The 24,036-nt window shown below is 43.0% G+C and overlaps 1 protein-coding gene across 3 annotated transcripts in view; it reads left to right on the top strand.

The window, feature by feature from the left end:
• SNRK (SNF related kinase) overlaps positions 1 to 16,684 on the top strand; it is a 67,901-nt gene extending 51,217 nt beyond the window's left edge. For all 3 annotated transcript variants that reach the window (XM_069475604.1, XM_069475602.1, XM_069475603.1), the window contains 4 exons: positions 3,103 to 3,244; positions 6,246 to 6,458; positions 8,934 to 9,068; positions 12,882 to 16,684. In XM_069475604.1, coding sequence (XP_069331705.1) covers positions 3,103 to 3,244; positions 6,246 to 6,458; positions 8,934 to 9,068; positions 12,882 to 14,100 — 1,709 coding nt within the window. In that variant the 3' untranslated portion in view covers positions 14,101 to 16,684. The remainder of the gene's footprint in view (positions 1 to 3,102; positions 3,245 to 6,245; positions 6,459 to 8,933; positions 9,069 to 12,881) is intronic.
• Positions 16,685 to 24,036: the final 7,352 nt, after the last annotated feature.

Here is a 24,036-nt window from a genome sequence, read left to right as displayed (position 1 = left end):
CTTTTTTACTCTTCTAATTATGTTTTACATCATAACAAGCAGAGCATATTAATTTACTTGGGCAGATGATCCTGAAGAGATTATTTCCAAATAAATTGGACTTCTTGTTGCTTATGAGGTCAATATTTAACAGAAAAAGAAAGCTTTCTTTAGTCAAATAAGAATTTTGGGTAATTATTAATTGATATTTATATTATTCATTATATTTTTATTTTAGTTTTTTTTTTTTTTTTTTTTTTTTGAGACAGAGTGTCGCTTTGTTGCCCAGGCTAGAGTGAGTGCCGTGGCGTCAGCCTAGCTCACAGCAACCTCAAACGCCTGGGCTTAAGCAATCCTACTGCCTCAGCCTCCCGAGTAGCTGGGACTACAGGCATGTGCCACCATGCCCGGCTAATTTTTTTTTTCTATATATATTTTAGTTGGCCAGATAATTTCTTTCTATTTTTAGTAGAGACGAGGTCTCGCTCATTGCTCAGGCTGGTCTCGAACTCCTGACCTTGAGCGATCCACCCGCCTCGGCCTCCCAGAGTGCTAGGATTACAGGCGTGAGCCACCGCGCCCGGCCTATTTTAGTTTTTTTAAGAGACAAAGGCTCACTTTGTTGCCCAGGCTAGAGTGCACTGGCACAATCGTAGCTCACTGCAGCCTCAAACTCTAGGGTTCAAGTGTCTCTTCTGCCTCAGCCTCCCGAGTAGCTGGGACTAGAGGCACGTGCCCCCACACCCAGCTAATTTTTTAATTTTTTGTAGATACAGGATCTCACTGTGTTGCCCAGGCTGGTCTTCAACTCCTGGCCTCACACAATCCTCCCACCTCAGCCTCCCAAAGTGCTGGGATTATAGGTGTGAGCCACCACGTGTGGCTCCATTATATTTTTAAAATAGCAGCTTTGAATAACAGCGCTGTCAGATATCATCTGCAGTTTGGCATAGACAAAAAGTAAAAAACCAAACTAGTTTATCCACAGTAACAGTATGAGATGGTAGAGGAAATAATGTAACTAAACTCATTTTATAAAAGTTGTTGTTTTGTAGGATTTATATGGAAAAATATGAATTTATTGTATTTCAAATACATATGTGTTAGTGGTTAGGTGTGATTATAGTAGTAGCATTAAACATTGTCAATATTTGAATAGAAGGAAAAGCTTTTAGCTACTCAGATTTTTAATATTTATGCATTTTTGTAAGCTATTTAAAATCTTCCCTTTGCTGGAGTGGGGACAACCAAGTATTTATTATAAGAAAAATAAAAACTTGGTAAATTCCCCTTATTGTATAGTGGACATCAGTGGAAAGGTGGGAGTTACTTTATAGTTAATTTCCAGAACATAACTTTTTATAAAATGAGGGACATGCACTAAAGGGAAAATAATTGTAATTGCCCTGTGTTCATAGTGGTGATTTGGGGAGTTAGGGCAGGTGATCAAAAATAGCAGGTTCAAGTTGTGCGAAGAGGTTTTAAGTTAAACATCAACTGTATGAATTTCCTTTAAAAATCTTAATATGGTACTACTGAAATTGGGGTTGAAAATTCTTCTCACTGGCTATCTAAAGAATAGACTTGACTAGTTGCTATTATTAAGATTGTTTGATTTTGAATGGCGATAGCCCTCTGGATTCCAAGGTCAAGGCAGAGAAGTGACAGTCAGTGAGTGGAGTAGACTACTGAGGCAGCTTGCTGTCCTGGAGCAATAGGTCAGATAATCCATGCGTCCAGCAAGCAATGCCAGGCAGACCTCCTGGGGATACTGCAAAGCCAAGGGTTTGGACTCAGTGATGCTTAGATTCCTTTCATCATTTATATACATGTTTTAATTTTAGTAGATTTTTCCATCTGTTCCACTAATTTCCATTGGAGCATCCTTAGTAAAATTTATTGTGCATACAATTGTGTGTAACTTTTGTGTTTTTGCCTTTGTTGCCCTCTTTGTTCAGTTTGAACCAAGGAAAAGATGTTAAATTTTAATTCTCTTGAAAAATAACGTGGAACCTACGTTATTTTTGGTGTTTTAAGTTTAAATGGAAACAGCAGTTGCATGTTAACAGAAGTGACAACAAAGGCCATGTGGCCTGCCCCTCCATTCTCTTTTAAGCCTTTTGTGGTCTAGAATGCTGCTTGCATTGATTTCTTGTTACGTGAATGTTTATATTATTAATATCATTTTTGTAGTTTCTAGAATGAATGATTTGTGATATCCTTCCTAAATCCTTTTTATCTAAAAAAATTCATTTTTCATCTGAAGAAACATCATTTTTCCATTTGATTGATGGGTTTGCTTTTTATTTAATGACAAGAGATAGGGAGTTGTTACTGTGGGAGTTGAATGCTAGAGTTGGGAGGCTCTTCAGACGTTTGCTAGTCCAGCCTTACAATTGGTGCAGAATTTTAGACATTTGCCTAGTCTTTGCTGGAATACTTTACTAAGTTATGGGAAACTTACAGTCTTTTCCAGTGTTTCAACAGCTCCATTGAGTAGTTCCCCCTGTTTTTAAGCTGAAGTGTGCCTCCTGGTTACTTATACCTGTAGTCTTAGTTTTGTGCTCTTTAAGATGATACATAACCAGTCTTTTTCCTCATTGTTGGCCATATTTCTTTCCTCTCTGAGCCCTAATTTTCTTATCTATAAAATACCATGAGTTACATGACCTGGTTACCTCACTAGCCTTGAGGTGTAAAGAACAACTGAAATAATTGTGACCTCAGGCAGAATACTATTTAGGTCTCAAAACATTCATATCTTAGTTTTGTCTCTGGTATATATTGTAATGGCAAAAGCAGCAGTTTGTTGTCCATTAGCTTGGGGGCCTGGATAGATCTTTTCTAGTTGATGTTCTTGCCATTAACAAAGGAATTAGTTTATCTCGTCATTGAATATTTATTGACCATTCCTATTTACTAGCACTTGCATGGGCCTTAAGTGAATAGAAAAACAGTAAGCAAGAGGGGCTTAAGTTTTCCTCCCTGGATGTTTTTACTTTGAGATATAAAGGCTTTTGTCTGCTAAAAATAAAATATTATTGTTAGCCTACTTTCAGTGTTCTTTAATGTTTTTGGTTTCCTAACTAGTCCAATAATTTAAAGTATGTCTTTGATTTGTAGATATATGGAGTCTGGGAGTGATCCTTTTCATGTTGGTGTGTGGACAACCACCCTTTCAAGAGGCCAATGACAGTGAAACATTGACAATGATCATGGATTGCAAATATACAGTACCATCCCATGTGTCTAAAGAGTGTAAAGAGTAAGTAAAAAAAAGTATGTGGAAACCTTAAGAACTCATATTAAAATCAGAAATTTTAATTAATCCCTTAACATACCAAGAAAATTTGAGGTACTTCAACATCCATGCATCTGGGGTTATTTTAATTTTTGAATTTAATATTTCTAGTGTTAAAAGTGTTTGAGGGGGTTGGCACTAGAATGTGCTTTGAAATTTAGTATTACAGTGTTAAAATGTATTAGTCTATTTCTTAAATATGCCAATTTTGAAGAAATCCATTACAAGCCTCTTCACCCTTTAGGAGTGGTGTGACTTCACTTGAAGTCACATGGGAACTACCTTTCTCTCCATCAGCAAAAAGCCAGACCACCTAGAATTAAGTTCCAGAGAAGAGTTAGAGCATTTTCTTTCCTGAATAGACCATCAACATACCTTTTTAGGATTTACATAGTATGTCTCATAATTTTATTCACACACTTCTCCTGCCAGTTGACTAAAGAGCTCTGTTTTGGTTTATGTGACTATGGGAAGGCAGAAACAAAAAGTATACTCAGGTTGATTATTTGGAATTTAAAGTACTATTAATATATAGTACTGGGATATGTGTAGTAGGAAATACAGTAATGGAATAGAGCTATTGGAAGAAGTTCAGTACTTCACTGACATTATGAATGACATTTTTCAATGAGCTCAGCTGAGATTATAGCCGCTACCTAAAGAATTTTGCTGTAGTAACAAAGTTTTGAGTTTCTCCCATGAGCTCTGGATTCAAATACTGGCTCCTCCATTTACTAATGATGTGAGAGTGGGAGGACGTACCTTATAGGGTTTTTGTGAAAATTAAATGAATTAATGTATGTAAAGCTCTTAGCTCAGTCCTTAGTACATAGGAAACACTATGAATATTGATGATGGTGATGATAATTTTTATGACCTTACTACTACTATTCTGTACTCCAGGAAGCAGGGCTAATGTCTGTGGGCATGCTTTGTGTTCATGTTAGACATTCAAGGAATATCTCCATAGCCCCTACGGAAAAAACTAAAACAGATTAATTTATTTTTATATTGACATACATCATTCAAAAATATATATGTAATAAAGTAAATACCTATGTACCTATTATACAGCTTGAGAAATAGAACAGTTCCTAATATCTTAGAAGCTGTCTGTCTCTCTCCTGGAGGAATTATTTTTAATAATGATAGGACCATTTAGTTTTTTTTAACTTGGGTCAGTTTTGCTAAGTGGTGTTTCGTAAGGAACTTGTCCATTTTGTCTCATTTTTCAAATGTATTGCCCTCAAGTATTTATAATATCCTCTAATTATATTTTTAAGTCTATAAGACCTGTGGGGGTGCTGCCCCTTTTCATTCCAATATTGACAATTGCTGCCTTCTCTTGATCAGTCTTGCCAGAGGTTTGTTGACTTTTGTTAGTCTTTTTTTTTTTTTTAAAGAACTACCTTTTGCTTTTATTAATTCACAATGACATTTTTTGTTTTATGTTTTATTGATTTTCTTTTCTCTTGTCTGTATTATTTCCTTCAATCTACTTCCATGGGCTAATTCTGTTCTTTTTCTTTCTTTTGTTGGATACTCAGCTCAGAAATTTTCCTTTCCTATAATAATATTTAAGTTTATAAAATGCCTTCTAGTGCCATTTTAGCTGCATCCCACTAGTTTTGATTCATAGTCCTTTTGTTATTCAGTTCTCATAAGTATTTTCTGGTTGCCATTGATTTATTTGCTATGAGAATTGTTACATGGGTGTTTTAAGTTTCACAATGTACAGCATTTTTCAAATTAGCTTTTTGATACTGATTTCTAACTTAACAGCATTGTGGTCCAAGAAATATAGTCTATATGGTACCACGGTTTTCTTGGATTTTTTTTTTGCTTTTTCCCGAAATTGTTGAGGCTTGCTTCTGGCCTCCTTTTATAAATAGTCTTTTTGTTCTGTAAAAGAATGTATATTTTCCAATTGTTGAAATCAGAGTTATGTATAAATCCTTGAGATCAAGCTTTTTAATTATGCTGTTCAAAATTATTGACATTCTTAATTTTTTTCACTACTTATTCTATCAATTGCTGAGATATTTGTCCACTGTGATGGTGGATTTACTGTTTATTCTTGGAGGTATGTCAATTTTTGCTTTGAGTGTTTTGAGGCAATGTTATTAATATTAGGTAAAAACAAGTTGAAAACTGTTGTATCTTCCTGGCCAATTGAACCTTTGTATCAGTTTGTGTCAAAGAGGTGATGACCTTCTTTATCTCTAGTAATGCTTTTTTGCTTAAAATCAATCTGTTTTGTCTAATTTTAGTTAGCCATACCAGCCTTCTTTTGGTTAGCATTTGTGTGCTATATAGTTTTCCATTCTTTTACTTTAAACCTTTCATTGTCCTGGTTTTAAGTACCTCTTTCCTAACAGCCTGGGGCTGAGTTTTTCTTTCATCCCATCTGATCATTTTTGTCTTTTAAATGGAGAGCTTATTCCATTTCCACTTACTGTGATCACTGATAGATGTAGATATAGTTATGCCATCTTTTTATATGCTTTTTGTTTGTCTTTTTTGTTTTTTTCTTGTTATTCCATCCTTTGAAATTGATGGAGTTTTTTCTTTTTCCCCTCATTTGACTTTTCCCTCTCAACTAGCTGGAAAGTTACAGTCTATTTTAGTGATTTTCCTACCTATTTTAACACATACATGTTTGTATATTTAATTTAACAAAATCTATATTTAATCCTTATTTTTATTCTCTTCTTAAACAACACAAAACCCTTAGAACATTTTGACTACCATCCAATAATTTAGTAATTTTTTTCAAACACTACAAATTATTTTATGCATATGATGGCAATGAATTTTTATTGCCATCTGCCCTCCCCCCCACCACTAGGGAACCTAATTTAATTGATGGTGTAGGTGTAGGAAACAATTTTTATTGTAAAATGATCCACTATTACTAATCCTTGCAAGCAGTTTGCTTTAACAATGGACTTACCTTCCTTTGCAGCCTAATCACACGGATGCTACAGAGAGATCCCAAGAGAAGGGCCTCTTTAGAAGAGATTGAAAACCATCCTTGGCTTCAGGGAGTGGACCCTTCACCAGCCACAAAGTATAACATTCCCCTTGTGTCATACAAAAATCTCTCAGAAGAGGAGCACAACAGCATCATTCAGCGCATGGTGCTTGGGGACATAGCAGATCGAGATGCCATTGTGGAGTAAGTCAATGCTCATCAGTACGGGGGCCAGGGGTTAAGGATTCTTGGAATGGGCACTCTTCTCTACTTCCTAGAGCCTTTGGACACTGTGTAATGGATAGAGTTCCCAATGGGCAAGAGTTGTCATTTGTCTCTAGAGTTCTTAGTGCAGTGCCTGACACATAGGTTTTATTGATTTTATTTGTTTTTGTACTGGTGAACATGTAATCCATTGTGGGGTGGTGTCAGCAAGTGCGGTGGCCTTTCTTTCTTTCTAAAGGGGTGGGTTGGAATAGCTTTTTTTGTATAGCAGTATATACTTTGTAGCAGTATCTTCTTCATTCCTGTGTCTCCTTCTGGTCTCCACAGTGAGTGGGGAGAACAGGGCAGCACTACGTGCTTAGAGTCCTCTCAATCAGGATTTGGTGAATGGGCTAGTCACATGTTTTTATAAGTAAAGTTTTATTGGACCACAGCCATGCCCATTGGTATTGTCAGTGGAGTGGTTGCATTGTGTTACAGTGACAGAGTAGTTGGAGAGACCAGAGGACCCACAAAGCCTAAAATATTTACTATCTGATGCTTTAGAGCTCCTGCCACAGCTACCTGGAGCTTGCAGGTTATACGAGTTGTTGATTAAATCCTTTAAAACCAAAGCCAGTTTTTAATAACCTAAGCAGTTTGGAATCAAAGATAATGAAAAGTAAAGATGCAGTTGCTTTGTTCTAATAATGATTAATTTCTGTAAGAAGTCCTGACTTTAAAAATATGGAGCACTCCCATGAATGGAAGTCAAAAGTTATTTAAGTGTTGAATGAAACAATTGGGTATGTTGGAAAGAGGGTATACTCTGGAGGCAAAAAAGGGTTTTCCATCGCGAGAACCTGGCCTGGCTGTGGAATGTGACCTGGGGGAAGAGGAGGATGCAGCCTAGACCTACAGACTGCTTTGTGTCACACTTCACACGCATACCAGTGAGAGGCGCTGGTCCCTGAGAAGAGTGGTGTCTGTATAAAAGACACATATCTTTAGGGTGTTTTAGGACATTGGAAAGAAAGATTTACAAAAAGAAACCTTGGTTCTTAATTTTAAGCCCAAATTTCTGTAAGTTTCCAGGTGCCTTGTGAGTCTGCACTGATTGACCCACAACTACTTAAATGACCTAAAGAAGCAGAGAAGAGGACACGTGCTATTTCTGCCACAGACACTCACTCTAGAAATGTGTACAAAATGATAATTTCATTTTTGAGTGGGTAAAAGGCTGTATCTCCCTGGATTGGCCTGATGTTCTTAGCTTAAATAAATGAGTACATACATGCAGTGGTATCATTTAGAACTATTTAATTAATGTAAATTCAATTATAAATCCAAAGGGGAGTGTATTTAAATGGTTCAGGTGACTCTGGTTTGCCCATCTCCTACTTTCCAAGCATGACAGGAGCTGGGAGACCCAGTCCTCAGCTCACTTCTTGCCCTCTGCTCATATTATGAGAGGTGATTCCTGGGTGTAAACACACGTTTATCCTATAATATACTTCCCCCACACAGACCAACTACTTGATGTGGTACTCAGCTGAAGAAAGCGGTCTAAGAAGCATTCTACCTCTGGATCTCACCTTGCACTCTTCCTTTGGAATCTCATGCCTCAGCCTGCCCCAGACCCATTGGCTGTGGCCCACTGCATTTTGTAAAAAGAGATCTCTGCCATTGCTTCTTTCTTAAGTGTTCATTGTGTGAGTATTTTCACTCACTACAGGACGTTTCTGAAAACTGCAGTTGAATTACTAAGCCTTGTGGGGTCCTCAGAAGCACTCTCGGTATGTCCCATGACAGGCCAGCTTTAGGAGAGCAGGCAAGCGTGGGCCTTGTTGGCCATAATGCGCAGAGCCTGGCCAGACTAGGTACTCCGTGAGCATTACTTTTTAAATGGATGGATAAATACACTGATTTTATACAAAGAGGTTAATAGTGGTGTACCCTCAATTGCTTTGATAATTCTGTAGTACTTGAATGCCAATAAATGCAAAGAGAGTGTAAAAATAATTTCCTAATTTTTCTGACTGTATTAGTGCTTCCGTGCCCATTCATATAACACAGACCTCATGTTCATTTTATACTTCTAATGGAAGCAGTAAGCCAGTTTAACAAATATAAACACTTTACACACAAATTAAATTTTCGGATAATGTGTACACTCTTAGAAGCTTCATTACTTTTTTTTTATGCATCTAAAACTGACATCCAGCTCAGCTGCTATCAGCATTTAGGATTTTTTTCACTGATAGGAACATCTTTATGCAGCTGTTTTTTAGAATTTCAAGGGTGACCTAAATAACTACCAGTTTGGTTTTTTTTCTGGTTTGCGTTTTTTGCATAATTTCAAAGATTCCTAGTCATTGAATTGCATTTGCTTGTACTTTTTTTTAAATCAATTTTGCTTGTAAAAAACAAACCTACTGATGTGGCTTATTTTCACCCTCACCTTGTTTTCCTCAGAGCCCTGGAAACCAACAGGTATAACCACATTACAGCCACTTACTTCTTGCTTGCTGAGAGGATCCTGAGAGAAAAGCAAGAGAAAGAAATACAGACCAGATCTGCAAGCCCTAGCAATATCAAGGCCCAGTTTAGGTGAGAAAAAAATCTTCACTGATTTTAGTAAGTTAACGTTTTGAAATAGTGAACTTTTTTTTATGCTTCCTAACTCTGTGTGGCAAGAGAATACAAACAGTGATGACGGCTTCATTGGAGAGGCCGTGAGGGTCTGGGTTCCTTCGTCAGCAGGGTGCCTTCCCCTCTTGGGCGAGTGGGGAGAGAGGCGGTGTCTGTCGCTTGGTCAGGAAAACACATTTGGAGAAGCAGCCTCAAGCCAGAGTGTCTGCCCATTATTTTCATTAAATTCTTCCAAATACAGCATGTATTAATGTGTTATTTTTGTTTGTTTGTTTTTCATGCCAGGAACAAGGCCAAATTTTCCTTCAGTTATTTGAAATAATTTAAAAAAATAAATAGGGCGTTTCTATGCCATGGTGTTATCTCAGGATTTCAGGGAGTGGGCCGTCGGATCAGTTAGTTGATTAGCTGCTTGACCTTGGGAGGTCACTTTCCTCTCTCTGACTTAGCTGCCTGATCTGTAAAATGAGAGTAATAATGCTGTTTACCTCATGGGGTTGTGGTGAGGGATAAATTAATTAATATACGTAGAGCACTTAGTCCTGGGCACTGTGCGTTTGCTGTCATTGTGGGGGATGTCATCCACCATGGCCGGCTTCGCTGAAGCAGTGAGTGTGCCCCTCTCCACCCCTCCCTTCCCCTCCTCTGTCTCCTTCTCTCCCCCCACCTTCCTGCTTTTCTTTTTCTTCTGTCATAGTAGCTTTCCACATAAAATCACAGCATGGAAGTGGTTTACTTTTTTTGTTATCATTTATGAAATTTATTTAGAATTTGTCTGTATTCATTCAGATGGAGTAATCCATGTGCAGTAGTTTAAAAACAGAAGGGTGCTCCCAATTTTAATAAATCTCTATTTGTGTATCCAAATATATATGAATGAATGCGTGTGACTATATAATAATAAATATTATTATTGTAAAAGAGTAAGAAAACCATTTAGATTTTAAATTACCTTGCAATCAGCTTGCCACGTGTGGTTTGTTGCTTGGGTGGAATGACAGAGTAGAGAGAGGACAACATTCCCAGCTTGCCAAAGAACAAAGATTTAAAAGTCTCGTTTAACTAGAAAATGAATTTAGTAACTTCATTCACATCCTGGATATATTCCTCTGTAACGAAAACGAGGCACACTCTGTACTATCTGCCTGGAAGAGGACGGAGACCCAGGACATGAGGGGGCCCTCGGGAGTGAGACAGACCAGAGCCGGACACTGAGAGGTTAGTCAGCCTAGGCCTGACCTGAGCCCCGCAAGGAGTAACCTCAGAGCAGAGGGCGCAAGCCAGGTGCGCGGAGTCTGGAGCTACCAGACTTTGGAGAAAGAATGTTTACATTTGAACTGTTTTCTGTTCGGTCAAACAGCTCAGAACTAAACTGTAAGCTGATAAGATATGTAAACGAATTAAATTGTTTTTACTTTATTATAGAAATTAAGAAGCCAACAGTAGCTATAAAGAAATACCAGAGTCTCCTGAGCTGTTTTCCTTTTGCCCTCACAAAGACTGTAGTGGGGATGCTACTGACTAATGTCTGCTGACTTGCCTTCGCCTTATTGTCACTGTGACTTTATTGACAAGACCCGGGACCTTACTTGGTTCCGTTGCTGGGTGTGCTGTGGAGTCAGGATGGCCTGGAAGGTAGAAACCTGGACGGAGTCAGGAGACTGGTATTTAAAATAGCGGTTGGCCAGGTTTGGGAAGGTAGGGCCAGGAAGAACCAGCTGTGGAGAACAGATGCACACCCTGAGGACAGGTGGATGATCCAGGAAAATTGGTGACAGGTCCATTGAGATGGGTGGTTAACAGGAGACTGATATCCATCCCCCCGGCTGGACTGTGGGTGTCTTTGCAAGCAGATGGGTGGGCACAGAGCAGGGATGTTGTCTGTAGGGTTTGGAGCTCAGGGGCAGAGTCCTAGGCCTGGAATTGAGTGAGAACACCAGGACTCCCCTAGAGAATGAGGTGGAAGACGCCGCTTCAGGAATGTGGGTAAAAAGATGGGGCTTAGCTCAGAGGGGTGGTGTTGGTACAGATAGCATCCTGCAGCTGTAAGGTGATACGGTATTGGGGACTCGTTGAATCAAAGTAGCTTAAGGTTTCTTAAATTCTGGAACTGATTCTGTTTCAAATATAGTACCTTTTTACTTTCTTAAAAATATGAATAAATGTAGGGCTGCCCTGATACATTTTTGTATGGAAGAATATGAGGTCTGAGAGAGGGGCATAGGCGTTTAGATTTATTTCAAATCTACAACTCTTGTGACTACCTTTGGGGCTTGTCTGCAGACTGCAGAGACTCTTCCTCCAGCCTGTCGTAGAGAGCTGAGGACACAGAACTCTCCAGGGAGGAGCCAGATAGAGGGGCCGGCATCTGGTATCGACTCCAGCCAGATAATTCTGCAATGAAAATCAGGAAGCTAATGTACTTACTCTACGCAGGATGTGATTACACACTGTCAGCCACTGTTCAGTTGTGACCACTTAAGTAATACTGCTTCTTAGCTTCAAATTTACATTTTTTTTAAAACAGGTTTATTCTATTAAAGGGGTCCTGTGCAAAACATAAGAAAACTTGCACGTAAGAAGTCTAGTAGTTATTCTGCATACAGTGGCCACTGGTAAAATTCTGTTTGTGCTTTATTGACAATTAGAAGTATATGACTATTCCCCTGGTCAGAGAGGACAGTTGAAAATTCAGAGATGTTTATTTAAAAGAGATGCTAGAGAGCTTCATTTTCCTTTTTTTTTGGTTGAGACAGAGTCTCACCCTGTCGCCCTGGGTAGAGTGCAGTGGCATCATCGTAGCTCACTGCAACCTCCATCTCCTGGGCTTAAGTGATCCTCCTGCCTCAGCCTCCCCAGTAGCTGGGACTACAGGCATGAGCCGTAACGCCTAGCTAATTGTTCTGTTTTTAGTAAAGATGGGGTCTTGCTCTTGCTCAGGCTGGTCTCCAGCTCCTGAGCTCAAGTGATCCTCCCGCCTTGGCCTCCCAGAGTGCTAGGATTACAGGCGTGAGCCACAGAGCCTGGCCGAGAGCTTCATTTTCAAAAGTTGTCTTCATCAGCTACCAAATAATATTCTTGTCACTTGGGTGACTCCAGATTGGGGGATAAAATCAAAGTTTAATAATGAATTTTGCTATCCAGTATTCTTGTGTGGGCATTTAAAAATATTTATGTTTAACTTAGTTTTTTAATTGGAGAAGCAGAGATTTATGTATGCCAGTTATATATGATATTTCTTTTCAGTATTCTCATATTTAAATCCGTTAAGCTATTTTCATTTATTTTTATATAAACATTGAGCTCTTACACCATCATGTAAAATCAGGAGCATTGGAAATTTCAGGTGAATTTTATCAGTAATAATACACCTTTAAAGGTAGTGATCTAAGAACCAAAGGAACAAAACGTGTATGGTGCTCAGGTTTTGCTTCGGCAATAACCCCCTTGTGCTTTTTAAAAGTATTTGTCTTGTAGTATAAAGTTTTGTAAGAAAAGATGGAGACATTCTTTGCCCCATTTTCTGACAGCTGTGAAGAAGTTGTTATTTGGCCAGTAAGCCGCAGATGGAACCATGTTTCAAAACCACATTTGCCCTTCTGGTGTCCTTGCTGGTGTTTACAGGAAGTTGAATGGGTTTGCAATGCTGCTGCTTTTTCTTTTTCTTTCTTTTTTAAATCTGTGGATTTCATCCTAGTAAGTTTTATGTGATGTAATTTACTAACATCTGCATATGATTACATGGCTTTTTCCCCCCAATCTGTTACATAGGCAATCATGGCCAACCAAAATTGACGTACCCCAGGACCTTGAGGATGACCTCACGGCCACTCCTTTGTCCCACGCGACTGTCCCTCAGTCTCCTGCTCGGGCTGCCGACAATGTCCTCAATGGCCACAGGAGCAAAGGCCTGTGTGACTCAGCTAAGAAAGATGACCTCCCTGAGTTGGCTGGACCAGCGCTCTCTACGGTGCCGCCTACAAGCTTAAAACCCACGGCGAGTGGGCGGAAGTGTCTGTTCAGGGTGGAAGAAGATGAAGAGGAAGATGAGGAGGACAAGAAACCCATGTCCCTCTCAACTCAAGTGGTTCTGCGCCGGAAGCCATCTGTGACCAACCGCCTGACATCTAGGAAGAGCGCTCCTGTCCTCAACCAGATCTTTGAGGAAGGGGAATCTGATGATGAGTTTGACATGGATGAGAATCTGCCTCCCAAACTGAGCAGGTTAAAGATGAATATCGCTTCCCCAGGTACAGTTCACAAACGCTACCACCGGAGGAAAAGTCAGGGCCGGGGCTCCAGCTGCAGTAGTTCAGAGACCAGTGATGATGATTCTGAAAGCCGGCGGCGGCTGGATAAAGATAGTGGGTTCACCTACCCCTGGCATCGCAGGGATAGCAGCGAGGGGCCCCCTGGCAGTGAGGGGGATGGCGGAGGCCAGAGCAAGCCGAGCAACAGCAGTGGAGGGGCGGACAAGGCCAGCCCCAGCGAGAACAATGCTGGTGGGGGCAGCCCCTCCAGTGGCTCGGGCGGCAACCCCACCAACACGTCGGGCACCACGCGCCGCTGCGCCGGCCCCGGCAACTCCATGCAGTTGGCCTCTCGCAGTGCTGGCGAGCTCGTTGAGAGCCTGAAACTCATGAGTCTCTGCCTTGGCTCTCAGCTTCATGGGAGCACTAAGTACATTATTGATCCACAGAATGGCTTGTCGTTTTCCAGTGTGAAAGTGCAAGAGAAATCCACGTGGAAAATGTGTATCAGCTCCACAGGGAACGCAGGGCAGGCCCCTGCCGTGGGCAGCATAAAGTTTTTCTCTGACCACATGGCAGATACCACCACTGAATTGGAACGCATAAAAAGCAAGAACTTGAAAAATAACGTGCTACAGCTACCTCTGTGTGAAAAGACCATCTCTGTGAACATCCAGCGGAACCCTAAGGAGGGGCTGCTGTGCGCCTCCAGCCAGGCCAGCTGCTGCCACGTCATCTGACTGTGGCCCGCCGGCCACCGCACTCCTCCCGCTCAGAGCAGTGGAGCTCGGCTCACTTCACCGGACCCTTTTCGGTTTTACTATTTTAAAGTGGGCGTTAGGAGCAATTATTTATTACCTGTCCATTTGTTCGCCTGACGATGTGACAATGCATGGTCTTTGTGCATGCTGCTAGACACTGCTTTTCTTTTCCAGCCGAAAAGCCTATTGTGTAATTTTTACATTCATGATTTTAATGTGGATGAGATCAGGATTAAATTAAGGTGTATATTTGGAACCTAATATAAATGGAGCACTTAGAAATTTGATGTTCTGCACTTAGACAGAGAAAAAAATGCTTTTGTTTCCTTGCGAAAAATCTAAATTCCTGTCCTGACCTTCTGTGATACGGAAACTGTGCTGTGAGGCACTGTCTGTGGTGTCGGAGACAGAACCAAAGCAATAACGTTGTGACACCACAGGCCCGGAGCAAGCTAGCGACCCGTCCGAGGCCTGTGCAGAGCAGGGGACAGTGAGCGTCCGCACTGAGAACCTTAAAACTATGATTTGAACATACCCACACCTGTTTGTCTTAAGCTATAGTGTGAAAAAGTTTGGGCTCTTAAAAATTAACCGAAAAAGATTTTCTTGTTTTTGTAATAGGTGAGATAAAGTACTTAGATTTATAAGGCAGCTTCCCCTGTAGTGATAAATTACAAGCAGACAATCTCATTTTGTCATGTGATAAAGTGAATTTATGATGTCTTAACTCTGCTTAATAGAGTGTATGTCTGTCTATCAGAACAAAAAAAAAAACCTCTGTAAATTCCTTCCTGTAGGGCACACTGGGGGGTTTCCTTTACAGACCGTGTGGGTGGAAGAAACTGCAGGGCCTGACACAGAAGCTAAGGTGCACACAGATGTTGGCAAAGTCAAAACCCCGTAAATTAAAATAAAACTTACTGGGATTTGTTTTCAGGAATTTGGTAACTAGGTTATATCTCTTTTGTTATTTTCATTCTATTACATCCTTTGGCTCAGCTAGCTGTGAAAATTGGCTGATCAAAAAATACACATAAAAGGGTAAAATTCACACATACAGCAAATGAAAATGCACAAAGCCTGCTTTGTAACCTTTTTTTTCTGGAAGTGTTTTTCACTTTGCCTTTTCTTGCCAAAACAATAATCAAAGAACTCTTGCTTTAACCTGTTTCTGTACAAAGACACTTTTGACCAGATAATCATCTCTTGTGGCATTTTATCTTATAGGACACAGTATATTGCAGATTGCTAATTTTGGAAAGGGCCAGATGCTATTTTTTCATGCTGTGCCCTGGGAATCTTAAAAGCAGTGCTTAGCAACATTGGTGATATAATGTGGCTAGGACCTGGGGCCCTTCCCACACTCTCCAGCCTCCCATCATGTCTCTGCAGTCCCGGACTGAGAAGCATCTGGTCATGTAATTCAGAGAGTGGGCAGATCACCAAAGAACTGCATTGCTTCGAGCACTGTTTCTTCAAGTACACACTGACTCTGCTACTGTAGGATAAATATATTTTACTCAGAACTCTGAATTTCACAGTATACTTACTAAACTAAGTAAAAATGATACTTAAAATACTTTACTTTCTAGACCTAGGCTAGATACGTTTTAAGCTACAGCTCTAGTTCATTGTGATATTTATAATCAAAAGCAACGAGAATAGATGTGTGGGTGAAGCCATAGAACATATTTGCTTGAAATTCTTGAGCAGGGATCTTATAAAGGGCCAGAAATAAGATGTGTGGTTCACATAGATAGTGAGCGTAACATCTGTATTAAACGTAGGAGAGAAGTTTTTAAAGGGCATTGGCAATAAACTGTTTGTTGCAGCTGTTTTCCAAGTAATGTAAATACTTTTTCCTGTGATTATGTATAGCCTTGGAATGGCACCTTTTAACTAACCCATATGTGTTTGGTTTTCAATGGTTTTTTATATTCAGATGTATATATGGTGCTCACTTTAGGATCAGCAGTGTTGACCATTTATGCTGCATAGCTGTATTATAGCCTTATTAGTTGTGTGTGGTTGGTTGACCCTCTGGGTATACAGATGTCAGTCTGAGTGGTGTCTTACTCATTTGTTCACAAGTGAATGATTGTGCATGTGTTGTATGTCATAGTATGTCGTCACAGAAAAGGGAGGGAGCGAAAAACCATTACATTAAGATAATATTGGACCAAACTACTTACTTGCTCTAAACAGTTACTTGTACCCCTTAACCTGTCCTCAGAAGTTGCATATAGTTACAGTAGTGTATAAATTAAATATTGTGGAGAAACAGTTAGTCTTGTATTTTTCTGTATGTGTGTATATATATATAATTATGTACTTCCGGCAATTCTATCTGTATTTAAAAATGTGACAATCTTGACACCGATGTTAAGAATAGTCGTGAGGCTGAATTGAATTAAAGATGTCTCTACCCAGTAAGAATTGGTATGTGTTAAGAGGGTACAGAATTATCAGCTGATTTGGTCAGTTGCATCCAATGCTGGTTGATTTCCCTGATTGTGTAAACATAGACAGGTATGTGACAAATGGGGAAAGATCCAAATAATAAAGTGACATATTGGTGTTCAGCAATATAAGCCGTGTCCCATGTTGTATTGCTTCTCACGAGTGCAGCTTTGTGTAATCCCAGCCTGGGTAGACCCAACTTCCCACGTGCACGGCACCAGCAAATAGCAGGCGGGCCCAGGGCTGCCCATTGATTGTACTCTATTTCCCTGTTTCATCTACTTTCCTCACTCCGCTGGCCCATGCTCCCTAATTATTGAATAAACTGAAGCAGTTAGAACTGCCACAAGCTGCCACTTCTACCTTCCTTCCTTCATATGTATTCCCGGGCGCTGCCCTTCCACTGGTAGTGGGATTCCACGGTCAGCGCCGCCTCCTATAGCCTGGCTGTCCCCTCTGGCAGTGATCGTGCTCTCCTTTGTTTGCATTATCAACCTTTGCTTCCCTGCTAGACCCTTCCTAACAGAAACCAAAACAAACATTTTATTTCCCTATCTTAAAAAAATTGTGTTTGTTGGTCCCTCTTTAGCTGTTGCCGTGTTTCTCTCTTCGTGTCCTCCGCTCTCTCTTGAGCCTTTCCAGTCCGGCTCTTGCTGCTTCTCGCTCCACCAACACCGCTTTGCTCAAGGTCAAGGTCAGCAGTAACCTCCATGTGCTAAATCCAGAGGTCAGTTTTTAAAAACAGCTTTACTGAGGTATAAGTTGCATACCACACAGTTCTCCAATTTAAATTGTACAGTTCAGTGGTTTTTAGTATATTCTCAGAGTTATGCAACTATTATCATAATCAATTTTCACACCCCCCCCCAAAAAAGAATTCTTGTGCCCTTCACACACTGTCCCCTTCTCTTCCAGTGCCCTCCCCCCGGCCTCAGGCAACCATTAATTTGTGGTCAGTTTTTAATCCTATGTTAGAGTTTGTTGAATTGATCACTCTCTTTCTTGTAACGTCCCATCTTCCAGAGCCCTACTCCTACCTTGCTGCTCTTCTGTCCACTGGCTCCTCCTCATTCTCCAACCTCTAACATGGGATGTCCCAGGGTTCAATTCTGCACCCCTTCTCCATGAGCACTCAGAGTCTTGATCTCATTTAGTGTCACGTCTGTATGCTGATACACCCCACAGATATTTAGCCAACATCTCTCCTAGGAGCACTAATTTCAACTACATGATTTATTTACTTGGATGTGTCTCATAAGCATCTCAATTTTTAGAAGTCCAAAGGCCCTAATCTTTCAAGTCCTCACTCCACTAGTGTGCCCCATCTTAATAAATGGCAACTCCTAGACTTTGTTAGTTTTATACAAGCCGAAATCTTGGTGTCAGCGTTCACTTTTTCATCCCAACATCCAGTCCGTGAGCAAATCTTATTTGCCATTCAAAAGTTGGCCCCTTCTCATTGCCTCCACCGCTGCCGCCGTGGTCCACGCCACCGCCCTGGCTCATCTGAACAGCTGGACGTGCGTCTTGGAGGGTTTCTCTGCTTTCGCCCTTGCCCTTCTCTTGTCTGTTCTCCACTCAGCAGTGTGAGTGATCATTTTGAAAGCTAAATTGTGATATTTTGAAAGGTGTTTAATTTCCAAATATTTGGGATTTCCCACATATTTCTGTTATTAATTTCCCATTTACCTCCATTTTGGTCAGAACATGCTTTGTATAACTTAAATCTTTTTAAACTTACTGGAACTTGTTTTATAGCCTATCTTGGTGAATGTTTCATGAGTGCTTGGAATATGCTGTTGTTGGTGGAGTGTTCTATACATCCAGTTAGTTCAAGCTGGTCGATAATGTTCCAAGTTCTCTATGTCCTTACTGATTTTCTGCTTCATTATATCAATTATTGAGAGAGGAGTGTTGAAATCTCCAGTGATAATTGGGGATTTGTCTGTTCCTCCTTTTAGTTCTTTTTTTTTTTTTTTTTTTTTTTGAGACAGAGTGTCACTCTGTTGCCCGGGCTAGAGTGCCGTGGCGTCAGCCTAGCTCACAGCAACCTCAAACTCCTGGGCTCAAGTGATCCTCCTGCCTCAGCCTCCCGAGTAGCTGGGACTACAGGCATGCACCACCATGCCCGGCTAATTTTTGTATATATATATTTTTAGTTGTCCATATAATTTCTTTTCTATTTTTTTAGTAGAGATGGGGTCTCGCTCTTGCTCAGGCTGGTCTTGAACTCCTGAGCTCAAACAATCCGCCCTCCTCGGCCTCCCAGAGTGCTAGGGTTACAGGCATGAGCCACCGCGCCCGGCCCTCCTTTTAGTTCTATCAGTGTTATTTCGTAAAATTTGAAGGTCTGCTTATAGGTACATACACATTTAAGATTGTTATGTCTTGATGAATTGATCCCTTTCATCATTATGAAATGTTCCTCTTTATCCCTGGTAAATTATTTGTTCTGAGGTCCACTTTGTGTGATACTGATATGTTATAGCCACTCCAGCTTTCTTTCGACTTGTAAGAGTGTATCTTTTTCCATCCTTTCACTGTTAACTTATCTCATGTCTTTATATTTAAGGTTTATTTTCTGTAGTTAGATATAGTTGGGTCTTGCTTTTTTATCAAATCTGCAAATCTGTTATTAGTGTTTAGAGCTATTACATTTAGTGTAATTATCAATATGGTTGAGTTTAAATCTACCATCTCTAGTTTTCTATTAATATTTGTCCCCTTTGTTTCTTTTTCCCTCATTTGCTACCTTCTTTTGGTTTAACTGAGCACTTTTTAATTATTTTATCTCCACTATTGGTTTATTGGCTGTACCTCTTTAATTTTTCAGTGACAGTTGTAGGGTTTACAGTATGTCTTTTATGTGTCATACTCTAAATAATACATCACTTCATGCAGAGTGCAAGAACCTTACAGCTGTATGCTTCCATTTTCCTCTTCCTGTTCTTTGTGCTATTATTGTCATATATTTTATTTTTACATATGTATCTATATTTTTATTTTAAATAGTTCTCTTTTTAAAAAGGGATTAAACATGAGCAGGAATAGTATTTTACCTACATGTTTATCATTTTTAGCACTCTTTGTTTCTTTATGTAGATACACATTTTGGTATTTTCCTTCTGCCTGTAGAAGATTCTTTAATATTTCTTATAGTGTTGGTCTGCTGCCATTACATCTGTCAGCTTTTGCTTGTCTGAAGAAGTATTTTTCCTTCATTTATGAAAGGATATTATCATTGGGTATAAAATTATGGGTTGCCTTTTATTGCAATGCTAGACAGAATTTTACATTGTTGAGTGCTAGATTTTATTCATGTAAAAGGTGCTGGCTTTTATTCTGGACGACAGTTACTTGGAATTGGTTGGATCCTTTCGTGTCTTGCTTTCAAACTGTGTCAGGGCAGATGTAGAGCAGTCTTCAGTCTCGGGCTAATTTGGCGCACTGCTGAGGTCTTCCACTCTGGCCGGTAGGAACATGAACTATCCCCAGCCTTGAGGAAGTCCTGAGCCTTGCTCAGCGTACTGCTTACAGTGGCCCTTTCTCCAGCCCCAAGTAGTGTTCTCACACAAGAGCTAATCAGAACTCAGCCGAAGACTGCAGATTTTTTCTGGCGTTTGTTCACTCTGTGCAGCTCCCTCCTCTTGCCCTCCTGCTCTGCCCTGCACATTGATCTTCCTGAACTTCAAACTCTGCTCAACTCAAAGGGGCTTTGTTTGGGCTCCCCCCCCACCTCCCGGCAAGTGCCCCCAGGCAGTGAGCTGGGGCACTCACAGGGCCTGCCTCACTTGTTTCCCTTCTCTGCAGGAGGTGACAGTCCGATGCTGTCCTGTTGCCCAGTGTCTGAAAACTATTGCTTCCTATATTTTGTTTGGTGTCTAGTTGTTTAAGGCAAGAGGCTCATTCAAGTTCCTCTTATTCCATCACGGGCAGAAACAGAGTCTAAACCATGTGTTACTCCCCTGCTCAAAACCCTCCCATGGCTTCCTATCTCAGAAGAAAAAGCCTAGTCCTTCTGCAGTGGCCACAAGGCCCCAGACTGTCCCCTGCCCCCATTATTTCTCCGATCTCACCTCCTCCTGTCAACTCATCTAGCTCTGGCTACAGTGACCTCCTTGCTAGTGGTTAAACAGGCCAAACACAGGACACCTTAGACTTCAGGCGGCCCCTTGGTAATCCGTGGCCGTTCTGCCCCCACCACTGCTTAGCAGGGCCGAGGCTCTCCGACGCCTGGGGTCTGGGGGGTGGGGGGGGCGCGGTTAGATGAGAAGGGGCGATAGGGTACAGCCCTTCTGGTGCTACCCGGGCCCAAGCACTCACCGGACACCTCCCTTAAGCAAGACGTTACAGGTTGGGAAGTCAGGAAGAGAAAAAAGTGAATCTTGGTCCTTGTCGGTTCCCAGTGCCCTTAGGGAAGGAACGTGCTTTAAATTAGCACCAGGTGATGGATCAGAGATGGTGACGTCTCTGTGGCACCGCTGTCAGGGGAGTTCCAAGAAGGGTGAGGCAGGGAGGGAGGAGGAGGGCAGGGAACAGAGAATTGAAGAGGATGAGCGGGATTCAGATCATCTGGAGCCCCCTGAGATAGCAGTGGACCTTGCTGGGAGAGAAGAATCCATTTTGCTTCCTGATTTCTTTATCCTTTCATAAGGATAGAAATCAGATTGCTGAGCAGAACCCAGCGTGAAGGTGGAAGTGCGGCTGAGCCCATGTCCTGTGGCAGAGCCGGCGTCACGTGCGAACCCCACCTGTGTACTCATTCAAGGACCCACGCGGCAGAGTCCCACTCTTGGTTTAATGCTGTGTCACTGTTTTGAAATTCGCAGTCACTTCTGAACAAGGCTACCACATTTGCGTTTTGCACCGGGCTTGACAGGTCTGTGCTCTGCAAGTGTGGAGGAGATGCTCTCGCCCATGAGCAGGGGAGACTTCAGTGAGAGCTTAGGCTCAGAGAGCAGCCAAGGCCAGGGACGGCCCCAGGGGCCGCCTGCAGGGGGCTGGAGAGTGGAGGGCCAGAGGGTGGGACGGCAGCAGGTGAGCCTGAGAACTTCTTACTGAGGCTCAGTGGTCTGTGGGCAGAGGCTGCCCTGAGGTCAGGGGGCATGAGAGAGAAGAATCTGGAACTAGGTCCTGTGGAGGCCTCTCTAAGAGGTGTCAGGAGAGAGGGGAAGTAGTAACACAGGTGAGGACTCAGGCAGGAAACTGAGGGTCTGAGAAAAGAGCGTCCTTTCCCTCTTAGCTGCTCCCTCCCCCTGCTCTGCAGGTGCCTCCGGGCTCTGCTGCCGGGGCACCTCCTGTGGGTCCACAGTTGTCTCCAGTGTTCCACGCTGCCCTCAACCCGACATTCTCACACCCTGCCCACCGGCCAGCGACCTGACCTGTGTGCTCCTAGAAGACCCTGGGCAGAAGAGGCATGGGGTGGAAACCTGTTCTCGAGGCGAATTCACAATCTACAAGCCAGAGCATACGGAAGTTATTTGGGTGGAACCGCACAAAAAGGGACAGGCAGGGCAGGGACCTGGCCAATGACACACTGCTGATCTGATCCCAGAGCCCACTCCTCAGGCTGCCCACCTGATGGGCAGAGGTGAGACAGGATGATGCTATCTCGACCTTGCCTTTGACCTTTTAGTACCAAGAGGGCTGAGCTAAGGAAATTAAGGCATTTGACTATAGGGTTCCACATTAAAGCACACTCATGCTACTGCATAACATATGTATATGCATCTTGTCACCTTCCTAACACCTGAAAATTCCCAAATTCGGTGACACATCTGGGCCTGAGAGGTGAGACCAGGCCGAGCAGCTGACTGTACCTCATGATGAGAGATCATGTGGATCCAGGGAGTGAGACCTGTGTCACATTTCCCAAAGCGTCCAGTGTCTGGATGGCCATTCCCCGGACCCTCTGTCTGGGAGGAAACCAGGACAGGGCAAGAAGGGTCTCTTGGCCCCCAAGATGCCTGTGGTCCATGAGGGGTCATTATCTTCATCATGTGTGTGCAGGAATCACAGCAAAAACCTGGGCCCCTGCACACAGTGTAGGTGGAAGCTTGCCACGTCACTGGGCTGATTCGGTTACTACTGCAAATCCCAACCTGCACCCCACCTTTCCCTCCACGGCCCAGATGCCATTTGCAGCTGGAGAGCAGCTGCGGCAACAAACGGCCCCCCGCGGGCCCCGCGGCCGGGCATGTCCTGGGCGCAGTCGTTTGTACGTGCTGTTGGGCTCCCTTTGTTCAGCAGACTCCACCTGCCAAGGACAGACCCAGGGTGCCATCTGCGGCCTTGAGTTCTGGGGGTGGGGGAGGCAGAGGTGACCATGAGTGGCTCTTGGTCTCCATTTTGGTGGACATGCTTGCTTGCTGTCTGCTGAGCCAGGCAGCTGTGGAAAGGCGGGTGTGCATCCACGGCTATGGCTACGGCTACGCACGGAGTCGCCCTTCTGGTTCACTGCGCAGACGTTTACAGTGATCTCCCGGCGGGGAGCGGCACCGTGCCCTCCGACTGGCGGTGCAGGCCTGGGAGACCTGAGGGTGCGTTGTGCTTCCCCCGCAGAGGGTCCGCCCCTTGCTGCGGTGCCTGAGCACCCACCCCCTCCCCGGTGCAAACGGGAGACCACGACGGGACCTGCGAATAGAGTGAGGCAGCTGGTCGTCCCACGCTCTGTGCCCCTGCCTTTCCCTGTCACTGAAGAAAGTCACCAGTGCTGGGGAGATCTAGAGAGGAGGCCACACCCTTGGGAGCCACATGTAACCAGCGTGCTCTGTGCCACAGTGGAGACAAACTCCATCAGACCTCCCCGGCTTGTTTAATTGTGTGAGGCCCCACTTCCCAATCGGCAGGAATCTGAGTGGAGGCTGCTGCCGCCTCGGAACCGCCCAGGCATCTCAGGAGCTCACAAGGGTGGTGGGAGAGGCCAGCCATCCATCGGGGGTGGAGGGGGCCGGAGGAGCCCTTTGGTCCCACGCCCTGTGCTCCTCCCTGCCCTGGGTCCTGCTCAGGCCACGGAGGCCTGTTGCTCCAGATCCCTGGCAGCCCACAGAGGCGCCAACACCCGGCACCATGGTGACAAAACAGCGGGAAAGGGGGCTGGCTCTGCAGGGGCCTTTGGCATCAGCCACTTCCAGGCAGAAACCAGCGCAGCCCTCTACCCCGCCCCCGCGGTTCTCAAACTTCGGTGCACAGCAGCACCCCACTGGAGGCGGCGTCGAGGCATCTGCAGTTGGACAAGTCCAGGCGATGCTCTCCCCGGGGTCTGCGGCCACACTCCGAGGAAAGCGAGGCCCTGTTGCTGAGCCTCGTCCCAGCCACGGGGCCCTGACTCTGGCCGGTCTCAGTGCACCCCTTGGCCTAGCTCAGACGACCTCCTAACTTTGACTAAGAGAGTTGGGACATGCAGGTCCTCACAGCTTTCCCTGGCGCCTGCGCAATGGGCCTCTTGCCAGGACC

Source organism: Eulemur rufifrons, chromosome 7 (assembly GCF_041146395.1).
Source record: "Eulemur rufifrons isolate Redbay chromosome 7, OSU_ERuf_1, whole genome shotgun sequence".
Classification (NCBI taxonomy): Eukaryota; Metazoa; Chordata; class Mammalia; order Primates; family Lemuridae; genus Eulemur; species Eulemur rufifrons.
Note: the sequence above shows the minus strand (reverse complement) of the source record. Positions and strands in the feature narration are given on the sequence as shown.